Below are 22,484 nucleotides of genomic sequence, written 5' to 3'. Positions count from 1 at the left end.
GCAACCCTGCTAAAGCACTTCCACAGCAAACTGTGGGTCTTTTTCAAAGTAAGCTGCCACATTTATTGTAGAATTTATGTATTTCTTAACCATTTAGCATGTGTAAAATGTTGCTGTCATTTTACATCTATCTTTCTGTGTGTCACTGAAGACATTTCTGAGTGTTGTACCCCTCTTCCCATTTTTCCTATAAACCCTATGGTTTCCATTGCCCGATTTTGCATATTGTAGTGATTTTTAGGAATTCATACATCATGTTATATAGCAGAATTGACTATAATTCAATTACTTGGCATCAAGAATTTTTAAATTCATAAAACCAGTTATACATAGGAATTATCACATCATTCTCTATTATAATAAACACATAAGTAGCAAATCAAAAATTCTTCTTAGTAAAATTTGCTTTTCAAATGTCAAGTCCCTATTTTATGGGTGTATTCACTATTCTAGATACTTAGCAGATAATTGAAAAGATACTCAGTTTGGTCTATTAGAATTCTATTACTTACTAGATGAGTGGCTGGTTAGAAAACTAGACTGCTCTAAACATTCAGAACTATAAAGAAATAGCTATTCTACTCTATATTTCTGATAAGATTTTTAATTGTGAGCTGATGATTATGATACAGAAACAACTATCATGATTTAAGAGAGAAAGAGGAAAGTCAGGGTTATAATCAAATTAAAATCACCAGAAATTTATTTACAAATTCATTTAACAATATAGAAACTTAATTACATGGCAGTTATAGGTTTTTGTCATTTATTATGAACATAATTTTCCTTTGAACAATCTAAATGAGATTTTATTGACTGTCTCCAATTGCCAAGTTGTCCTGATGTTAGGCATAGTTTCATATTTCCTAATGACTACCCCACACTGCCCTCAATATAAAAGTCTGGACTTCACTCTACTTCACACAATCTCAGGTATGAATTTCTTCTCTTCCTTGATGTCCTAACACCTCCTCCATTCTCCAAGAGATCTGCCCCCAAATTTAATTCAAAAGGGATCCCTGAACAGCCCTTCTACCTCCTCCTGCTCCCCATTGCTCATCCTGGCCAAAATAACTACTAGTCTCAATTCATCAGGAATCTGGGTAATGACTTTAAAACAAAGTCAGCAGTCATGGGTGGGTAGAGAGTAAGTGTTTAGCGAGAACAGACTCTTGATTCCCCTAATTTGATGCTCTTGGGATGTAAGGAAGCACTCTCGCTGCTCGAAGGCCTAGAAGAAAGAACACTGGACTGCATGTGGTCAGTGACTCAAGGAGAGAACATGCCTTACACTGTTTCCACGGCTGACCTTTGCAGTGAGCTGGCAGGATGTCAGGATGAAGAAAACCAGCATCACCCAATCCCTCCTCCCTGATAACAGATTTCTTCACCAGAAGACATCTTTCATTGTGCTATTAGAAGCAAAATGCAAAAAGAAACTATCCAAAACAAAGATAAACACTGACTGATAGTTACCACGCTGAAGTGCCCATGACACATCAGAATGCAAGAAAAGAAAGAGCAGTGTCTTTGAAAATTAAAAAGCAAGAACATTTCTTCATATTTTTCCTATAGTTAATCCATTTTCCTACCATTTTATATTTATCTGGATAACTTAAAATGATTTTTCCACATGGCTAAAATTGAAGTAGACTTTTGTGGATAAACTTTGAATACCTGTTGGCTTCACACCATCCAAATTTCTGACTGAAAAATGTGTGTCATCCCCTTGAACTACATTCAACAAAAGCCACCTGCCAAGACTATAAGCTGGTCTCCAGGTCTCAGAGCTCAAGCAAGCGCTGGTATAATATGCACAGCTCTCTGAGCTGTAACCCCAGACCCAGGGATAAATAATTGAGTGAGGTCTATTTAATGACAATGATACCTGGCCTCATAATTCATTTATCAGCCCCTCCTGTTGGTAATTAGAATAATAAGGTTTCATGGGCTTTCAAGAATACTTTCACAGTTAGGTGAAGGAGCACACTTTGGCCTAACTTACAAAATAGATAATTTACCCATAACACATGATACAACCCTGACTGCCCAAGGGAGTTAGGGCTTGCTAAATTGCCTTTGATACATTCTCATCCCAGGAAACATGTTCCCTGTTTGGGTTCCATTAAGTTGACTTTTCTTTCCTCTTGTTTTCAGTTTGATAGTATGATTGAGCAACCGATTTATTGCTGAGTAAATGAGAGACATTTCAAAACTTATCTTTAAAGCAACTATAATCAAAACTTGTATTCTTGAATACTTCCCAGCAAAGAGATAAGAAGTCTTTTCTTTTTTTAAAAAAATGTATTTTATTGATTTTTTACAGAGAGGAAGGAAGAGGGATAGAGAGTTAGAAACACCAATGAGAGAGAAACATCGATCAGCTGCCTCCCGCACACTCGCTACTGGGGATGTGCCTGCAACCAAGGTATATACCCTTGACCGGAATCGAACCTGGGATCCTTGAGTTTGCAGGCTGACATTCTATCCACTGAGCCAAACCAGTTAGGGTGAGAAGTCTTTTCTTAATAAGCACATTTGTTAAGTTGTATGAGTTCCCTATAAATTTTGGAGATTAAACCCTTATCAGAGATAACATTGGCAAGTATGTTCTCCCATGCAGTGGGTTTTCTTGTTGTTTTATTGATGGTTTCTTTTGTTTAAAGATTTTTATTTTGATATAGTCCCATTTGTCTATTTTCTCCTTAATTTCCATTGCCCTAGGAGCTGTATCTATAAAGATATTGCTACAACATATGTCTTATATTTTGCTGCCTGTGGTTTCCTCTAAGATTTTTATTGTTTCCCATCTTATGTTTAAGTCCTTTATCCATTTTGAGTTTATTTTTGTGCATGGTGTAAGTTGGTGGTCAAGTTTCATTTTTTTGCATGTATCTGTCCAATTTTCCCACCACCATTTATTGAAGAAACTGTCTTGATTCCATTGTTCTTCATCTTTGTTCTTCTTTCTCAGGATTTCTGTGGCTATTCGGGGTCTTTTTTTATTCCATATGAATTTTGGGAGAGTTTGTTCTAGGTCTGTGAAATATGCCATTTGTATTTTAATGGGGATTGCATTGAATCTATAGATTGGTTTGGGTAGTATGGACATTTTAATGATGTTGATTCTACCAATCCATGAACATGGTATATTCTTCAATTTGTTTATGTCTTCCTCTATTTCTTTTTCTAATGTCCTGTAGTTTTCCAAATACAGGTCTTTTACCTCCTTAGTTAAGTTTATTCCTAGGTACCTTGATTTTTTTTTGTTGCAATGGTAAATGGGATTTTTTTTATATATTTCTCTGTCTGTAAGTTCATTATTGGTGTATAAAAAAACCATAGGCCCTGACCGGTTTGGCTCAGTGGATAGAGCGTCAGCCTACGGACTCAAGGGTCTGAGGTTCGATTCCAGTCAAGGGCATGTACCTTGGTTGCGGGCACATCCCCAGTGGGGAGTGTGCAAGAGGCAGCTGATCGATGTTTCTCTCTCATCGATGTTTCTAACTCATCGATGTTTCTAACTCTCTATCCCTCTCCCTTCCTCTCTGTAAGAAATCAATAAAATATATATTTTTAAAAACCCATAGATTTTTGGGTGTTAATTTTGTATCCTGCTACATTGCTGAATTCATTTATTAAATATAATAGTTTTTTATGGAGTCTTTAGGGTTTTCTATGTACAATATCATGTCATCTGCAAATAATGACAACTTAACTAAAGGAAGATTAAAAAACCCAATCAAAGAATGGGCAAAGGGTCTAAATAGACACTTTCCGAAAGAGGACATACAGAAGGCCAACAGACATATGAAAACATGCTCAAAGTCACTAATCATCCTAGAGATGCAAATCAAAATGACAATGTGGTACCATCTCACACCTGTCAGAATGGCTATCATCAACAAATCAACAAAAGCCAAGTGCTGGAGAGGATGCAAAGAAAAAGGAATCCTCATGCACTGCTGGTGGGAATGCAGACTGGTGCAGCCACTGTGGAGAACAGTACCGAGTTTCCTCAAAAAATTAAAAATGGAACTCCCATTTGACCCAGCAATCCCACTCCTAGGGATATATCCCAAGAAATCAGAAACATCAGTCAGAAAGGATATATGCACCCTATGTTCATAGCAGCACAATTTACAATAGCTAAGATTTGGAAACAGCCTAAGTGCCCATCAGCAGATGAGTGGTTTAAAAAAACAGTGGTACCTACACAATGGAATACTATGCTGCTATAAAAAAGAAGGAACTTTTACCATTTGCAACAGCATGGGTGGAACTGGAGAGCAGTGTGCTAAGCGAAATAAGCCAGTTAGAGAAAAGATAAATATCACATGATCTCACTCATATGTAGATATAATGAACAACATAAACTGATGAACAAAAATAGATTCAGAGACAAGGTAACACTGAACAGACCATCCAACCTCAGAGAGAAGGCAGGGGAGGAGGGCAGTTAGAGATCTACCGAAGGACTTGTATGCATGCATAGTAGCATAATCAATGGACACAAGACACTGGGGAGGTGGGGGTTTGTCCTGGGGGAGGGGTTGGGGAGTGGCCAGGGAGAGGTCAATGGAAGAAAAAAAATAATATTGTAATAGCTATGTATGGGCCTGTGGGAAGGAAGGGGTACTTGAAATATCAGGGGGACCACTCTGTAAAATATATGATTGTCTAACCACAAAAATAAAATAATAAAAAAATAAGCACATTTGAAAAATTTGACCATCTAAGTTAACAAAAAATTAGAACTCTGATATCCCTAAAATATCATTGGGTAATTGAAAGAAAATTGCAGAGGTGAAAACTAGTCTAATGTGCAGAAACTAAAATAAGGACTATAGGCCTAGCAATAGAATTCCATAGTTAGACTGGTAGAATTATTCAAAATCATGCTAAAATGGGAAGTGATTGTTCAAAACATGTTTTTATAAAGAGTATGCTAGCGGCAATAGTTGTAATGGTTAAGATGCTCAGTTGCTTACTCTATCAAATAGAAATAATAACAGCTATTCCACTGGGTTTTCTCATACTTTATAGAAAATAATGCATGCATGTAAGAATGAACATAATGTATGTAATGTGTTCATGGCAAACAGTAAGGGCACTATAAATAGTACTCTATATATTTGTTAACTTGATAAATTGCCCTTGGTAAATAAAAACATCAGAAACAATCTGAAAACAAATAACAAATAAAGAACAAGCAAAAATTTGCCTCTTCATTTATATTGCCTCTATGAATAGTCTATATGTCTAGCTTATTTTGGTATGCTTCTATTTGTATAGCACCACTTCACAGATTATTATTACATATTACATATCACATATCACACAGCACATATCACATACCATATACCATATATCATGTATCATATACAGAGAGAAAAGAGACAGATAGAGAGAACCAAGACTTCTAAAGCTTTTATTAGCAATAAACTTTAAAATGATCTGTGCACAAAGAGTTCTTCAGGCAATTTTTTTTACTAGCTCTGATGATACTCATGGGAATGTGTGAAAGCTAGATGTTAGTGTTGGTGAGTAACTAAAACAATGCTTGGATAGGTCAAATTTATATTAAGTTCAAAGTTACTACCCATGGAAATTCTTCAGACCTAGGAGGGCTTCTTGGCTCCTTGGAGCTATGAAACAATGTTCATTTTCATGACTGCCTTATGTCAAATAAAGATTCCAACACAATTTTGGTTATACGCTAGAGATCAGTCAAGCATCTCAGAGTAATTTTAGATGAATCAAAGGTGAAATGACATAGTTGGGCTTCAGTGGTTTAATTAAAAAAAGAAAGCACACTAGGATCCTCTTCAACTCACTAAGTTTTATTTTAATTCTGCTCTGTACATGGTTAATTTAAGATTCAATCTATGATTTAAAATATATTCCTTTGTATTATAATAGCAATGGAGTGGGAGAGAGGACCATACAGATTTCCTGAGGAGCTAAAGCTTTTGCTGACTTTAAGATATTTGTCACAGCACAAACTCATTTTCGGCCACAGAAGGACACCAAAAAATTCTAAGATTGTCAGCAGAGATAATGTACAACAAAGTTACATAATGAACTCTTTCTCAGAGGAAAGAATTATAGTAACTTTATAAATATCTCTCCAGATAGTCTTATTAATCTCTATAGTAAGGATTTTTGCTTTATTTTTGTCTTTGTTTTAATGAATCAGTACAGCATGCAATTAGCACACTAATACCTGAAAGCAGGGGTGGTATTATGTGGACTGTGAACAATTAGGCCATATCCCTAGACATCTAGGTATATTCCAGCCTACATTACTGTTTTGTTTTGTTTTGTTTTTTAGCAGAAATGAGACTTGGGAAGAATGTGACCATAAAGTCACAAATGAATCTTAAGATCAGGAGTCCAAGAGGAATAAGATAAGCTAAATCTAAAACTTACCTCAACTACTCTCATCACTGAAGACTTGCAAAATGGCAGTGTTCCCCCCACCCCCAGAACCCCCACTCCCCTATACTGTGGGAAAACTATTCTCAGAAATAGATAAAAATAGCACTGAAAATATAAATTGCTGTACATAGCTGTAAGAGGAACCCATCCAAAATTCTAGTCAATAAGCAAATTTGTTTCATTTTTATTATACTTTCATTCCTCCTTTTAGTTGACCATCTTTTCTCTCTATGTATTTATTCAGTATGTTTTATGTTCTTAGGAATGTGTTCAGTGCTTTGAAAGAAATAAAAGAAACATGTAGATTCCTTCATAAAGCTTAAAGTCTATTAAGAAAAATGAGTTATAAGCCCATAAAATTGTTATACAGTGGGGCCTTGACTTACGAGTTTAATTCATTCTGAGACCGAGCTCGTTAAGGAGCTCGTTAACTCAAATTACTCTATCAACTCAATGCAAAAAATCGGCGAGAGACAGCTGGTATCTCAAAAAACTCGTTAGTCGGGACACTCGTAAGTCAAGGCCCCACTGTATAACAGTGCTGTGCAGCCATGAAGTGAAAAGGGAATAGATAGGGGAGGCTTCTCATTGAAGATATTGTAGATGAGGTAAGAACTAAGCTGGACATTAAAGGGCTGATAGAATTTGAGTAGGCAGAGAAAGGCATTCTAGGCATCGGTTTGCCGGAATTTCCCCAACAAAGGAGATATTTCCACCATGAATCACATATACAATCTTATATTCTTAGATACACTGACATTCAGCTCTTCACAAGGCCATTTACAGGGCTTGATAGACAGACTGTGCTAATTCTGGTGGTTCATGTGCATTTTAATCAAATGCATCTAATCACATCTGAATACTGTGAAACAGGAGGATGCACAGGGTGCTGCCTCAGAGTTAGAGGAGCCATTCTGCATTAAAAGTCTGGGTAAAATATTCCTGTACATGACTTATGTGTTCATATTTATACTTTGATGTGCATGTCTAAGTATTCTGAAATATTTTTTCACATGTTGTGTGGTAATATTTAGGAGTGCTAAAAAGCCTTAGTTTTCTGTTAAAACTGAGTGTTCTACCTTTTGATCCATGAGTGGGCAAGAAATTTAAAATGATGGCAGTTCAGTGAGCTCTGAAAATAACCGACTACCCGGTAAATTTGATTGCTGCCCCATGACGAACTTAGATCTGAAGGTCTGTCCTCAGCACTTGGCAACACAACACCCACAGAGCCACACCCTGCTCCTATGCTGTGTTGACTTGCAGTCTTAATATTCCACAGTTTGCTCCCATAGCTTCCCTTCTAACTTTTCCTGATCCCTGTGACCAATCACTGGTCAAAAAGAACTATAATAGTGTATACATAAATAAAAAATTAATCATCCAAGAAGTCACATATCTTTATGTAGATACCTGAGTGTGTATGTGTAGTTGTCTGTGCAATAGTATATACATATACACATTTGTATACATGTGTATATGTAAACTCATACATATATATTGTGAAAGCATAATTAACATGACTATTTAAAAAGAAGTGTTTATTAAATTTTCAGCACTGCAAAAGGGAAACTTAGACATTATATTCGATGTATAAATTCTTTTCTTTTCTTTCTTTCATATAATTTATGATATTCTAATATAATGTTTTCCAAATACTTACTTTCAGTATATGTATTTTAGTGAGACTTAACCACTTTTATTCCATAGCAACAAGCTTATTTAAGTCCCCCCAAAATAGTATTCCACTTGCCATTCCTTGGTCATATACAGAAAGACAGCTTCAAAAAATGTCTTGATTATTCTCTTGAAATAAACCTAATCAAGTAAAGGGTTATCTTCACAATTAGTACCCTATCTAAGAACTGGATGATATTCCCCCAAAGCAACCAGGGAACATTTCTCAAATTTTAATTTGTACTTATCAAGTACACATTTGCTATTCTTTTACTGTTATTGTATTATGTCAAATATATTTGAAAGGATTTCTTCCTAAATAATTTTAAGTGATAATTAATGAATTTCTCTGTTTAATCACCCTTCAAGAATAATATATTTATAGACAGCTGAAATTCTAAAGAGTGCAAGTTAGGTAAATTGCTATCAAAAATTGGAGGGTAGAGTACCCTAGCAAGCTGCAAAAAAAAAAACAAAACAAAAAACTGATGCAGTGTGTGTTACCATATATAACACTGAGTGATAAGACCCCAGGAAATAAAGTACAATGAAATGAAATTAAGATAATAGTAACCACACTTTATCTGGAAAAAAACTTTACAACTTTCCTATGTCTAATATTTTCTTAATTGTAATTATTATTATCCTACAGTATACTGTAGAAAAACTCCTGTTTGTTTTCATTTGGGGGTATTTGAATTCTGGATGAGTAGATGTTTGTAGAAAGTAGTGAATAAGATTGATTGCCAAGATTCTTGGGAAGTATCTTTCAATATTAGCATTTTTAGATCAATTTTCCCAGTATCATTATACCAACTATCTGGGCAGAATGTCAAGCTGATTTAACGAGGCTGTGTGCTTGAGATTTTGAGGTTGGTGCAAGCATCATAAATTCCTTAACAACTCTTCAAAAGAGATGAGGCCTGTGGGCCACCTGAAAAGGCTGCCAAATTAAGGTGAAGAATAGGACATCTCCAGGTAACTATAGTAAAATGGTGCAGTATAGATAAGAAAGACTAAGTAAATCATGACATAAATAAAGGAGGAGAATTTTTGGTAGGGTTAGGGTTAGGGTTAGGTGCTTGAGGGAGGCAACCCATCAGTGTGTCTCTCTCAGGTCGATGTTTTTCTCTTTCTCTCCTCCCCGCCCTCCTTCTTTCCTTTCACTCTGAAAAGCAATAGACAAGGTGTCCTGGGGGTGAGGATTAAGAAAATAAAATAAAATGGCTTCTACGCAACTGCCAGTCCCATGCAATAGTATACTTGGAATGTACCCTAACGTGTAGACTCATAAAGTGTGAGAACTGCTCCCTCCCCCAAATAAGCTTCTTTAAAAATCTAGCTAAGTGTTGCTTTTTTAAAAAACTGTTTTTTATGTGACTAGGCACAGAAGCATTTTTATTTCAAATGAATGCTTTATATGGAAGTACATTGTGTAGAAGAGAAAAACCGTAGGTCTCCTCTGCTTGAAGTTGGCATTGAGGCCGAGCAGCCCTCCTACCTCCGCCTCCCTTGGGTTGAAGGGATTTCACCAAACCACTTGAACTCTGAGGACAGCTGTTTGAAAACCTTAGGCCACAGTCAAACCTCTTCATTTTATAAATAAATAAGCACAGGCTCATAGAGGTGAAATTAGAGGTAGAGCTTAGATCAGAGTCCATGTCTCTTTAATTTTCAATCCAAATCCTATTCTATTCTACTAAAACAAAATAAAGTGGTTACTTATTTAGGTTTAGTCATGAGGGCTTTTAATCTACAACCTAGAATGTTCTGATATAGTGAAAGGTTTTAGGTTTCAGGATGAGTAATAAGTAGAGCTGTTATTTTCCACCCAGGTGTTGCGTTTCACCTGTGGTGGCTGCTACCTGGTTAGTGTGGCCACCTCTTATAGGCAGGACAGATCTAGTCATCTAACATCTGAGTTAAACCCATAAGGATGGCAACCAGTGTATTTGAATTTTGTAGATCAAAATGTAATATGGGCATCCAATTTATCTACTGTTTGACAAGTGCCTACTAGGTATCAAGCCTTATGCTGTAACCTTAGACAAGTTTCTTAACCTTGGCATCCTTGAGGTTTCCTGACCCATAAGTTGAGATATTAGTAGTAGTACTTCTCAGAGTTATAGAAAGGATTAAATCAGTTAATAGACCTAAAGCACTGAGAATGGTGCCTGGTACATACTAATCATTTTATAAATGTTAGCTATTATTCATTAACTATCATAATTTCATTTATCACTTGCAACTATCCTTCAAGGTAGGTATTATTCTTTCATATAAAGAAAACAAAGCTCAGAGAGGATAAATTTAAAAAATAAGAATGGGAGGATGCAGGGAAGTCGAGTAAGGAAGAATGTTATATTAATGACTAGCTGACAGTTTCAAGCACCCGTTTGAATGGAAATGAAATCCTAAAAGTAACTTTCTTGGCTTCACTGTGTGTTTCATTAATAAATCACCAGGCCTAGTCAGCCAATGGGCAGCTTCCAGAAATACTGGGTCAAAATTAAAGCAGTCAGTTTCATGGCTAAATAAACATTTTTGGCCCTAGCTAGTTTGGTTCAGTGGATAGAGAGTTGGTCTGTGGACTGAAGGGTCCCAGGTTCAATTCTGGCCAAGGGCACATGCCCGGTTTGCGGGCTAGATCCCCAGTGTGGGACATGCAGGAGGCTGCCAATCAATAATTCTCTCTCATCATTGATGTTTCCCTTCCTCTCTGAAATTAATAAAAATATATTAATAAAAAATATATATATATTTAAAAATAAATAAATAAACATTTTTGTTATCCAAATAAATATTTTTTAAAAGTGGCTTCTACCGCCCTGGCTGGTTTGGCTCAGTGATTAGAGTGCCAGCTGCGGACAGGAGGGTTAGGGTTAGGGTATTTCCCAGCTACTAGTACATGCTCTGTTCTGGCACCAAGCTAAGTGTGTTACATGAATTATCTCACTTGATGATTCCCATAATCCTCAAAATTCATGTAATTTCATAAGGAACCATAAGAACTACATAATTCATTTAAAACTGCACACCTATTAAGTGGAAGATCTGAAATTCAAGCTTAAGTCTGAAGCCCATGTATGCTCCACTGCCGCACATGGGAGAACAGGCCAGGGGGTGCGGGGGATGGATTTCTAGAGCTCCAACAGGTGGGAAGGGAAGAGATGCTCTTTGGCATTCTTACACAATTGCATACCAGGCTTGGAAAGGTCACAATATTATCGCTTTCCAGTTGTGTGACTTGGCTTTCTATTTACAGTCACCTATGGTTCTCAGGTTTGGGGATTCAAGGCCAATAATATTTCAAAATATATTTTGAGAGTCAACATAAGGCTGCCAATCTTCTATTTTTCCAAGTAAAGATATTTTTAAACCTATCATTTAGCATCATTGCCACTTCAGTGAACGAAAACTTTTAACACACACAAGCGCACATGCACACGCATTTGTAGCTTCGTGGAACTAGGAATGCTGCTTGCCTTTGCCTTCCTCGTGGCTGGTGTGTACATGTGCACACGCAGGAGTTCCCAGCAACAATCGTGTGATGCAAAGTGTGCTGGGAAAACCATTATTTGAAACTTGGAAAACCTTACTCCACAACACAAAACAATACCATTATAAATGATGACTAGGTTCCCTCCTCACAGGGTAGATCTAGACGATATTATTTTGAATATGAGGTGAGGCCCTAGAAGGTTAAGCAATTTCCTTAAATAACACACAAGCTTTTTCAGAGCCAAGACTAGAAGTGAGTTATCCTGGTAGCGACTTCGTTCTCTTCTCATCACCAGGGACAATAATACTATCACTTTCACTAGATATATAAAATAACATTTAACATTGTAAGTTTAATGGGCTTATGGATGGATAGCTTTGGAAATGCACCACTATTTTTTAAAATGGTTGTGTGAAAAATGCAACCTGTAGCAGGAACTTTTACACAAACATGACTGTTATCACAGACATATTCCCTTTTTTACACCCCACCTCTCCCAACCACCATGGCAAGAGAGCAGGGGGGATCCACTTCCACCCTCCAGAAAAGGATAAGCATTTGACTTTTAATATCAGGAGATTATAAATCTGTGTGTCTTTGAGTACATTTGCCCTTCATCAGTACTCAATATAAGAGTAAAATCGGGTCACTGTCATGTAACCAGCGACTAGTCATTAACATAGCCCTTAAGTTAGAATCTTATTTCCTGTGCTGTTGGCTTAGCTTCCTCCCTGTATTTTAAAGAAAGCTATCACCTAAAATATCACTTGAGGCTGGTACTCTGTAGAGAAATAAGAGTGTGCAATCTACACAAACTTGTAAAATTCAAATGTATCTTTTTCAGAGGGATAGTAATGAATGTATTAAACTAAGAAAACTCTTAGTTCAAGGAATAAACAATCAAAGGTGACCACAGGGATGATAAGACTCCAAACAATAAATTTGCTTATAGTGTTAAGTTTGTAGTTATTAGCCCAGCCTCTCTAGTGATGGCATATATAGGACATATTATACATGTATGTATGACCATGATCATTACATACAATGAGTATTATATGTATAAGTATTATTTATGTGACATATAATATATAGCATTATATGTTAAATATAGGTAATACACAAAGGATTTAGGAAACCAATATCAAATATAGCATTTCTAATTATGAAAAGTGGCATCCTACTTGAGAACTTCAATTTTCTTCTCCATTTTCCAAGGCTTGCATTTGACATTAGCAATCATTTGTCTTTGCTCATCTAACTCTGCCTTCAATCTTTCCAATTCCTCTTCATCAATTTCATCATCTTCGTCCCTTTAAAAGGAAAAAAACTTAATAAATTTATGTCTTACTTGACTTCCAAACTTAAAGAAAAATGAGATCAGAAACTCAGTCATTTATCAACTTGGCTGTACATAGTGGCTGCTGATATCCATAAGCATTGAGGCTTGCCCCTGAACACAGATTCAGGATTTCTGGAATTCCCATAATTTTAAAGAATAGCATTTACATTCTGATGGCCTGAAACTAAGCTGTTCTGATATAGTCCACAGAATCAAACTCTCAGAATAGTTACAGATCTATCATTCAGATATTTTCTCTCGTCTTTGTTCCTTATACATTGCCCCTACCAATTCCACATTTCATTTTTAAACTTTATTTTTCAGTAAGGATAGTAAATAAGAGATGAAGATGTCTTTGAAGTGCCCTTAAATTTTTTAAGTTAGCTTTGACTCCAGAGAAAGAGAGAAAAATTGAAATGGGAAAAAATAAAAAATTCGTTTCTCAAAGCTCACTTAACCTCGTAATTAAGCTCAAAACTTCAATTGATAAAATTCAATTTGAATTATATTTTGTGGAAGTAAGTCCTTTGAAGAAGCCTTCAAGGGAATTTAGTTTCTTACTGAGCAAATGAGCTATTTCTTTTCTCTTCTGTGTTCCTTGTATTGCTAAAATATTATAGGGTCCAGAACTCGAAGAAAATGAAATGAAAACATGAGCAACATAATTTTAAATGGAGGAATGTAATGCCATATTATAAAGATCAATTTTTTTGGTAATATTGTTTCTTCAAACTCACCTTTTTGTACTTAATATTGCAATGCTGGGTCTGGGATTCTAGGGCACATTTCTGCTTTGTCAGCTGGCTCAGTACTAGGTTGCCAATAGGTTGATACTAAGAAGGAACTTGGTCTTTCCTTTAGTTTTGTTTGCTCCTCTGGGGTGATGCTTCCTCCTTATCAATGCTTCTCCCCTCTAGGAGCTTCAGGGCTCCCACAGCTGCATGGGACTCTAGTTGGCCAGTGTTTCCAACACTAGCAGGATGAGCTTTATCACTTGAGCATGTCCCCTCTGCAGTGGTTGATAGCTCTGTAGGTCCCTTCTCCATGCTTCTCCGTTTTAATTTCAATCTCTTTTCATTGATCCTCTAGCCTTGCCCTTGGGTGGTAGCTATTTCCTAAAGTTGCTATCACCATGATATGTTAGTGCTCTCTTTTCACTTTTCCAGTAATCTAGTTAACAATTATTTATTATTTATTAAGCAGTCCCTCTGTTAAGTGCTCTCAGTTCAATTAACTGTTGACATTTTTTTCTACTAACTAGACCCTCACAAAGACATTGGGATCTCACTCAGAGTTAGTCAAAAACATATTTTGCTGCTCACTAAGTTTTATGACTAAACACAGTAGGAATATGGCAAAAGCTGTTTTTGAAACTTCCAGCTGAGAAACACAAGGACATACCCATAGTTTTATAAGTCACCCTGTAAAGTGACTTTGCAATCTCCTCTCTTTCTCACCAACCCATAGATTTAATCATATCATGATTGCTAAAACGAAATTCCATATTAACCTTCCCAAATAGCACTTCCTGTTGACAGTTAGGTTTTTGGCCAATTCAGATATTTTTGCTTAGAATAGTTATCCTGACTCAAGAGAACTATAAAAGGACACTCGACTAAAATGCAACTCTGATTGCCATTAGGTTATTTCTGTTGTAATTACTTGATGTTTACTATACAAAAATCTTATGGTGACATAAATACCTGAGGATATTTTTAGTACATCTACAGCCAGTTTGCCTTTTAATTTGCCAAGTTAGAATAATATGTGAGTTGGTTTATCCCGGGAAGAAAAATACATTTTAGTAAAAATTATTCAAAATATTATTTCCACGTAGACATAGACTAAACCTAAACTATATAGATAATTGTTTTACTGAAATCTTTATGGAAACTATCAAAAAGAAAATATATATGTGTGTCAAGAAACTATCAAGAATGTATTCAATTAGAAAATCAAAAAGGATTTAAGATTAATAATTCAATTGCTTGATATTTTAAGTATTTAACTTGTCCACCCTCCCAAAATAATTCACAATATTTACACTTAAGTACTTTAGAGCTTAATATTACTGAATGTCCATTAAGAATCATACAAAACAGTACCTGATTTAATCCAGCATCATCAAAGAACGAAAGAATGATCTATTCAATATGCTAGTATAGATTTACCATGCAACTAAAGCTTATTTCTTTAATACCAATTTTTAGAAACCACTTAATAGAAACCTAATAACACTAATTACATGCTTTACTGATATTTTAAACCCAGTACATACTTAATATGTGTAACCTATCCAAATTCTATGATTCCTTCAAAAATCATAATAAATGTTTTCAATAACCCCTTTTCTGATTATCCCTATGAGAATAGTTTTCTCTTCTCTAACACTCCTAACCTCTTTGTACTTCTTCTGTGGCACATTTATACTGTCTTGTTCCATAATACTTTGTGTCTATGTGGCCTCTCCCTTACCTATATTATAAACTTCTGGAGAATGCAGGCAATTGCATGTTCATATCCATGTATTCCAAAGACATGAGCAAATTATCTTCCACAGAAGTGGAGCTGGATAAATATTTATTGAATGTGTTTATACATAGAATTTTTTTGGATGATGTGTTATCATTATTAACCCATGTGCTTGAAGTTTACTGAAATATAACAATGTCTTCCAGTATGGTATGTAAAGACATTTATTCCTACATTAATTGATCCCAGACTGGTACATTTTTTAAGTTTTTGTTGTTAATGGTTGATGGCTGCAGGTGAATCATGCTGTGCTATAAGGTAGGGCTGTTGGATGAGCTACCTTCATATATTATTAAAATATTATTCACCAGTATTACAGGGAAACTGCTTTTCTAGGAACCACTCAAAAAAAGTGCTAATCATATTAAAAGAATATAGCACAAACATGCTTCATCTTCTAAAATTTAGGGCTAATTTATGCAAGCATGGCTTTCTATCTTAAGTTTGATTTCTTTAAACAACAGATGTTAGGAAAAAGGAGGCATAATATGCTGAATTTCTCACTGCTATGAACATACTACGTATTCACTTAAAACTGGGTCAGGAATAACCTGTAATCTTATTAGAAATATTCCAAAATGTCTAACAGGGCAGTGTTTTTTAACCATCTCCAAAGATAGCATTATAACCTTGGTTTTAGTTGGTTTCAAATGTTTGGTCAGCAACAAGGGAAATTCCCTAAGGTGTTTCACTTGAACATTTAAATTTTAAAAGAGGATGAATTAATTAACCTAAATAAATGTGCTCTGATTTGCCTACTAATCTTTCTCAAAATATATTTGCTAACACATTTTCTTTTTTAAATGATACTTGTCTTCAAAATGAACAATAGAAAATGGACCTTTAAACAGATATCAGAACTACGGATCACCCCAAATAATTTATACTATTCAAAATAGTTGCACAAATTTTGACAACAGCATTATAACTGGCAAAACCTATGAAGACAAAGTTCATTTTAGCCAAGTTTGGCTCCTTGGAGGAGTGGGGAGGTAGGGAGGCAGGAGTGGGTTTCTGAGAACCAGTTAAGGATGGACACTGTCAAAGGAACAAGATTCCCTCAAGCAACAGGGGCCACGACCTGGCTGATTCTTATGGTCCTATCTCTAAAGGTTGAGCAGTTGACATGAGCGCCTTAAGCAAACTGAGAAAGCAGAGAAATTCCCACCCAACTCACTTTTTTAAAATGACCTCTCATAAGTGGAGAGCAAAGGCAAATTCTAGAATACAACCTGTGTCATGCATATGTATTGGTAATGTTTTCTCTGTGAAATACTACTGTCAGATGTATAAGCTTTGCTAATATAAAATATTACTAAAAAATAAGTATTAAGACACAGAACGTAAAGTATGTTGTCTTTTATTTTTAAAAGGAACAAAGCATACAGGTATTTTAAAAGAAAACACAAAAAATGCCAGCCAATCCTGGCTGCTGTGGCTGTTGGTTGGGCATTGTCCCATGTAGCACGAGGTTGCTGGTTCAATTCTCAGTCAGGGCACATGCCTCAGTTGTGGGCTCGATCCCTGGTAGGGGGTGTGCAGGAGGCAGCCAATCGATGTTCCGCTCTCATATTGATGTTTCTCTTTCTGTTTCCCTCTCCCTTCTTCTCTCTCTAAAAATCAATAAAAATACATATTTTTTAATGCCAGAGTCAAATTTTAAAGTAGGTGGTATCTGGGTTATGAAAGAAAGAAGAAAGAGAAAGAATTTGGGAAGAAGGAGAAAGAAAAGAAAGAGAAGGAAGAAGAGGAGGAGAAAAAAAGAGGGAAATTTAAAAACATATATTGATAAAAATATAATAAAGAAAGGTTACTCCTTTATTTTAAAAGGAACCACACTCTATTAATACTAAGCTTCTCTACCTGACAAAATTTTCATGCAGTTGTTTTTCATTGTGATTACTTATAGGAGGAAAGTAATAGCTAATCACTGAACACGAGAGTGTGTCATCTTGAGAGTCCATCTTAGAAAGTTCCTCATCATTTAGTCCTAGGAGTGTTTGGGAGGAGATTGCCTCACCTGATAGTGATTCCATGGTCCTACCACCTGGGATTGGCAAGAGTGGGTTGGCTATTCTCTTAAACCCTTTCCAAGGGATCTAGGATTTCTATGATTAGATTTGTTTACACACACAGTTTTCCAACCTGTGTGCTATCTACAAATTTCTGGAAAGCAAAGACCAGAAAATTGTTTTCTTGGATTTTCCCTAAACAGCATTTAATATGTTATTCTATACAAAGTCAGCACTCAGTAAAATGTTGGCCTGGTGGAACTAAAAAATAAACAGTGTATTAAAAGGAAATGACCACCCCAATCCTCTGTAACAGAGGGCAGTACACTTTTTTTTCTATAAAGGGACAGATAGTTAATATTTTAGGTTTGGAGTGCTATATGCAGCTCTGTTCCCTATTTGTCTTTTTTTATTATTATTAATAGCCCTTTAAAATGATAAGAACCATTGTTAGCTCTTGGGCTAGAATTAGCCATAGTTTTCCAATTCCTGCTCCATAAAATAAAATGATTGGGGCTCATTGTTTAGGACTTTTCTACTTCAATAATAATGAATATAATCAGTGGGATCTATTTAAAACATTTAAATTAATTATATGTTAATAACTATGACAGTTTAGATCTCTCATATGGGAATTCCTCTTAGGCCATTTTTTAATATACATTGATTTATAAATTCTATTTTAATATTAAAATACATTTAACCAAATGGAGTAAAATGGCAGTATCAGATTAAGCCTGTCTTTCTAAAAGTAGTTTTAATTACCAATTTTAAAGCCAAAGAGTGCCTAAAGGGAATGGTCTTCTTTCAGCATCAGGTGCTTTTGAATGAATAACAATTTCAGTTAAAGATCAGAACTAACTTACGCTCCCCTCCTCAACTTCTTCTTCCTCTCTTTTTCTCTGGCCTTCCTTGTTTCTTCATCCTCTGGTTCAGGTGGTAAGTCTTCCTCTTTAATAACATCTCTGGTCCGTTTCCTCTTAGGTCTCATGCTCTCTCTTCGAGGTAATTTATCTTCATCCTCCTCTTCCTCTTCACCTAAACATACCAGTTAATGCTTCAGTGAGCAATAGCAGAAAGTGTTCTTTCCTGCTACCAAATGTATTCTTATTTTTTAATTATACTGTCACACATCTGACACCACAATCCAGCAATTCTCCATATCACGATAAGATGTACTTACTATGCTATATATATTTCATAGCCTGCCATACACATAACATTTACCTAAATTATCATTTCTTTTGTGGTTCATCTACTCAAATATGTGAATGTGGAGCTACAAATTTTAATAATCTTTAGAATTCCAGTCTTCATTTACTTGGGTAACAAGATGACTTGGAATTTAATATCACATTATGACCTTTAAACCAAGTTTAGAGGTTACCAATCCAACACATAGGGTTGACTGATTAAACACTATGTGTTTACTACTACTTCTATCTTAGAACAAAGTATAGCAATGACAAGGAAAGGCTATAAACTAGAATAATTTTGAAGACATTAACTTAGCCCTTGAGACTTCTCCTAATTTAAATTATCCTCATTCTTGATTCCAAATATTTCTTTCTTCTTTTCCCTAAATATCCCTTTCTCAAATGAAATTGATAGTAAATAAATTTGCTTGATCATTCAATCTGAATGAAGAGGAATAACTTATAAATACAAATTCAATGTAAACCTGGAAGAAATGATGTTATTTTTTTTTATCAATTAACAATGCCTCATTCGTCTATAATTTCTTAGGAAGCTTCCAGGTAAAGAGTAGAAAGAGAATTCAGTTCCTTCCTTCACAGTTTATAACATATAATCCTACTTCACTTTCATCTTTGTGAAATTTTGATATTCTTAACTTCTTCTGATATTTAGAATCAACTACTATAAAAATCAAATATTACTCATACTTATTACTATCCCTTTACTTAAAAGCTATGGTAGGAAAAAATTTATACTTCAATGGAAAATTATTAATTGTCTGCAACATAGCCTTCTGTGTTATCTGATTTTGATTTTGGGGAGCTGCTTTGTAATTCAGTAAATTATAGGTAACTGGATAGTAATGCAAAATAATTATTGTATGCAGACACACAAAAAACTGTTTAGTTGAGAAACAATCATCCTCCACCAAAAAAAGAAATAAATAAAAACAACCCACAAAACAGTCATGTCTTCATTTGTACATCATTTCAATATTCCTGATCTAAAATTGTGTCTGTTCTTTGGATTTGCCTTTGAACTGATTGTCATGCCTCATCACATTCCTCATTTAATAGTTAAATATGTTCATTTTTGCATATGCATTTGATCTTTTAACATTTGTTATCCAAACTTTTTTACTGATATTTCAAATCATTGCCTATGTTACTAAAGTTTGGTTAGCACGGAAACTAGGTTTTGAAAACTACTCTGTTATCAAAACCAAAAGTGATTTTCCACTGGTTAAATATTGTGGCAAATGCCATGTGTTATCTGCATGTTCTGCCGTTCTGAAAATGTACCAAGCCTTTATTAGGCACATTAGTCACTGATTATAGAAAGGACAAAGCTTGACAGGGATTGAGGAACAATTTCACCCACAAATAACTCAAGAATTCAAGCAGCCGCTTAATACTCTACATTTTAGTATATTTTGTATTAAAGGTAAACGATTAAACTTGCACTGTTTTACCATGGATGAAAAGTGTATCATTAGATTTATCTTTTACCACTTAAGAACAAAAGGCAGTCTTTAGTACTTTAACTAATTTCCAAATATTCAAATTCTAAAAATATTAATGTTTGCAGTCGCCTACTAAATGCACATTTGTTAATGTTACCTTTTGGAATGGTCTCAATTCAGTATTAAAGGGTAGCAGAATATGCCACTTCAAAATATGACTGTTGGATTTCAAGATATACTACCCCAAAATATGCCACCTTGTTACGGTGATTACTTTGAGCTGTAGACACTTTTAAAAGAGCAAATTCAAGGAAGAGCCTTTCTCTGAACTCCCTTATCTGCCTAAGGACACAGCCTCCAACAGGAATTCAATTATCATAAATCCTCTCCCCAGGAGTTTCATCCCCAGGGAAGGTTGACACATCCAAGGACAGAAGACTAGAAATAGACACCATATCTCGGCAAACTTTGTTGCAAACTATCATACTTCCCATGTATTCTTCAAAGGGCCCATTCATCTTTCCTAAAAATCATTTATTCTCTCTTAAAAGGCCGATATCCCCCTTCCTTTTTCCTATTAAGATGGTATTTAATTATAATTCTAAGCCACTTCAGATAGTTTAATTAGTTTTTCCTTATCACTTATATATGCTATAAGTGTTAAGAAACTTGTTTGTGTTTATTTTCTCTTGTTAAACTGTCTTATATTACAGGGGTCTCAGCTACTAGTAAAAATTTAGAAGGGTAGAGGGAAAAGTATTTCCCCACCCCTACAGTATTCAAGCCATGGTATCCAGGATCTGCGTGAGATTCTGGGCTGTTTTCATACGAATGCACCAAATTAATAAAAACAAATGGCATTGTGAACATTCGCTGGTGGCCATCTTGAGCTCAGGTTATTAAATTCATAGTGTTGATGTATCATCTAATTGAACTATTCTCAAGATGCAGCTTTTCCTTTCAGTTTTGGTACATTTGAAGCTTTTGCTCACATAATGATTTTTCTCATGTTCTAACCACGAGAGAGCTGCATGTCTGGAAAGGGGTTTCAATCCCAGCTCTTGCCCTGAACCTACACAAAGTAAAAACAACAGAGCAATTTGGACAAATTACAAAAGAACTTGCTGATTCATTTTAATTGAACCACCTGCTCAGTTCAATCAACATGGCCAATCTGTTTCGTTGTAATAGGGTCAGCCTTAGAGAAAAGCTTTCAGGACAAAGACTTTCACAGGGAAAATAGTAGAGAAATAAAAAAGCAAGTTTTCTAGACTACCAACTTACTTGATCATGAGTAACTTATAAACTGGGTGAATGTGTGTGTGTGCCAACTGAGTGGACTATGGAGTGGAGAGTCTACTTGCTGGACTTGACCTCTTTTGGGAGATCATCAAAAAAGTCAGCCACACATGTTCCTGTGCTTACATGTGGTCACATAATCCCAAAAGATAAGAGGATGAATGCCCTGACTCGCTGCTTTTCCACAGGAAACTTATCTCGAGTGCGTCCAATCCCACTTACTTGAACTTTCCTCGGTATCATCTTCATTTTCCTCCACTTGGATTTGTACTGTTGAAGAAAGAAAAAACATAGTGAGTCTTTAATTGATGGTACAATTGTCAGTCACTGTATTTTACTGTTATTATTTTCATAATAAAGTTAATAAAAACACTTTTAGTAAAATTGTCCAAATGAGCACTGTTTATTAAAAATCCACAGCTACAGCTCCTTATACAGTGTTGTACAAAGACTTTTCTGCTACATTGCCTTCAAGCATTTGCAAAACATCAATTATAAGCCTGTCAGATCAATTTAAAATAGCTTCAACCAAAAAAAATTCTGTATTGCAATAATTAGACTTGGGGTTTGTTCAATTATTTTATTCTATGAAAATTGAATTTTTACTAAAGCTATATCCACATGCACAATTTGGTTATTATAACCAAATTAGCTTATTAAACCAGAGAATATTTCATTCTATCTAGCTAACCAATGTCAAGGAGCCTTTCAAAAAAATGCCTAAAGGCTGATATTTCCTATTTCAATAGTTTCTGTTAGTATTATATGGATACAGCCTACATTTTCTAATATATGATTTACCTTGACAATGGGCAGATAAGTGATATTACAGTTCTTCCTAAGACAAAGAATATTTCTTCTTTTTATCTCTCATCCCATACTGAAACAGTATCTTGTTTTCAGCTTTTCTCCATTTGTATAAAGGCATATAAAGATTTTATAAAATTTTTAATATAAAATAATATTGGAACATATATTAACTGGCAGATTTTTTTCCTTGTTAACTGTTGCTCATTCATTGCA

At 35.2% G+C, this 22,484-nt stretch overlaps 1 protein-coding gene across 1 annotated transcript in view; it reads right to left on the bottom strand.

The window, feature by feature from the left end:
- TMC1 (transmembrane channel like 1) overlaps window positions 1-22,484 on the bottom strand; it is a 235,628-nt gene that overhangs the window by 69,326 nt on the left and 143,818 nt on the right. The window contains exons 5-7 of the mRNA XM_023752328.1: window positions 21,684-21,731; window positions 18,370-18,541; window positions 12,802-12,930 (exon numbers count right to left, since the gene is read on the bottom strand). Coding sequence (XP_023608096.1) covers window positions 12,802-12,930; window positions 18,370-18,541; window positions 21,684-21,731 — 349 coding nt within the window. The remainder of the gene's footprint in view (window positions 1-12,801; window positions 12,931-18,369; window positions 18,542-21,683; window positions 21,732-22,484) is intronic.

Source organism: Myotis lucifugus, unplaced genomic scaffold, assembly GCF_000147115.1.
Source record: "Myotis lucifugus unplaced genomic scaffold, Myoluc2.0 scaffold_31, whole genome shotgun sequence".
NCBI classification, from domain to species: Eukaryota; Metazoa; Chordata; class Mammalia; order Chiroptera; family Vespertilionidae; genus Myotis; species Myotis lucifugus.
The sequence above is the reverse complement of the archived record's forward strand: the minus strand, read 5'-3'. Positions and strand labels throughout refer to the sequence as shown.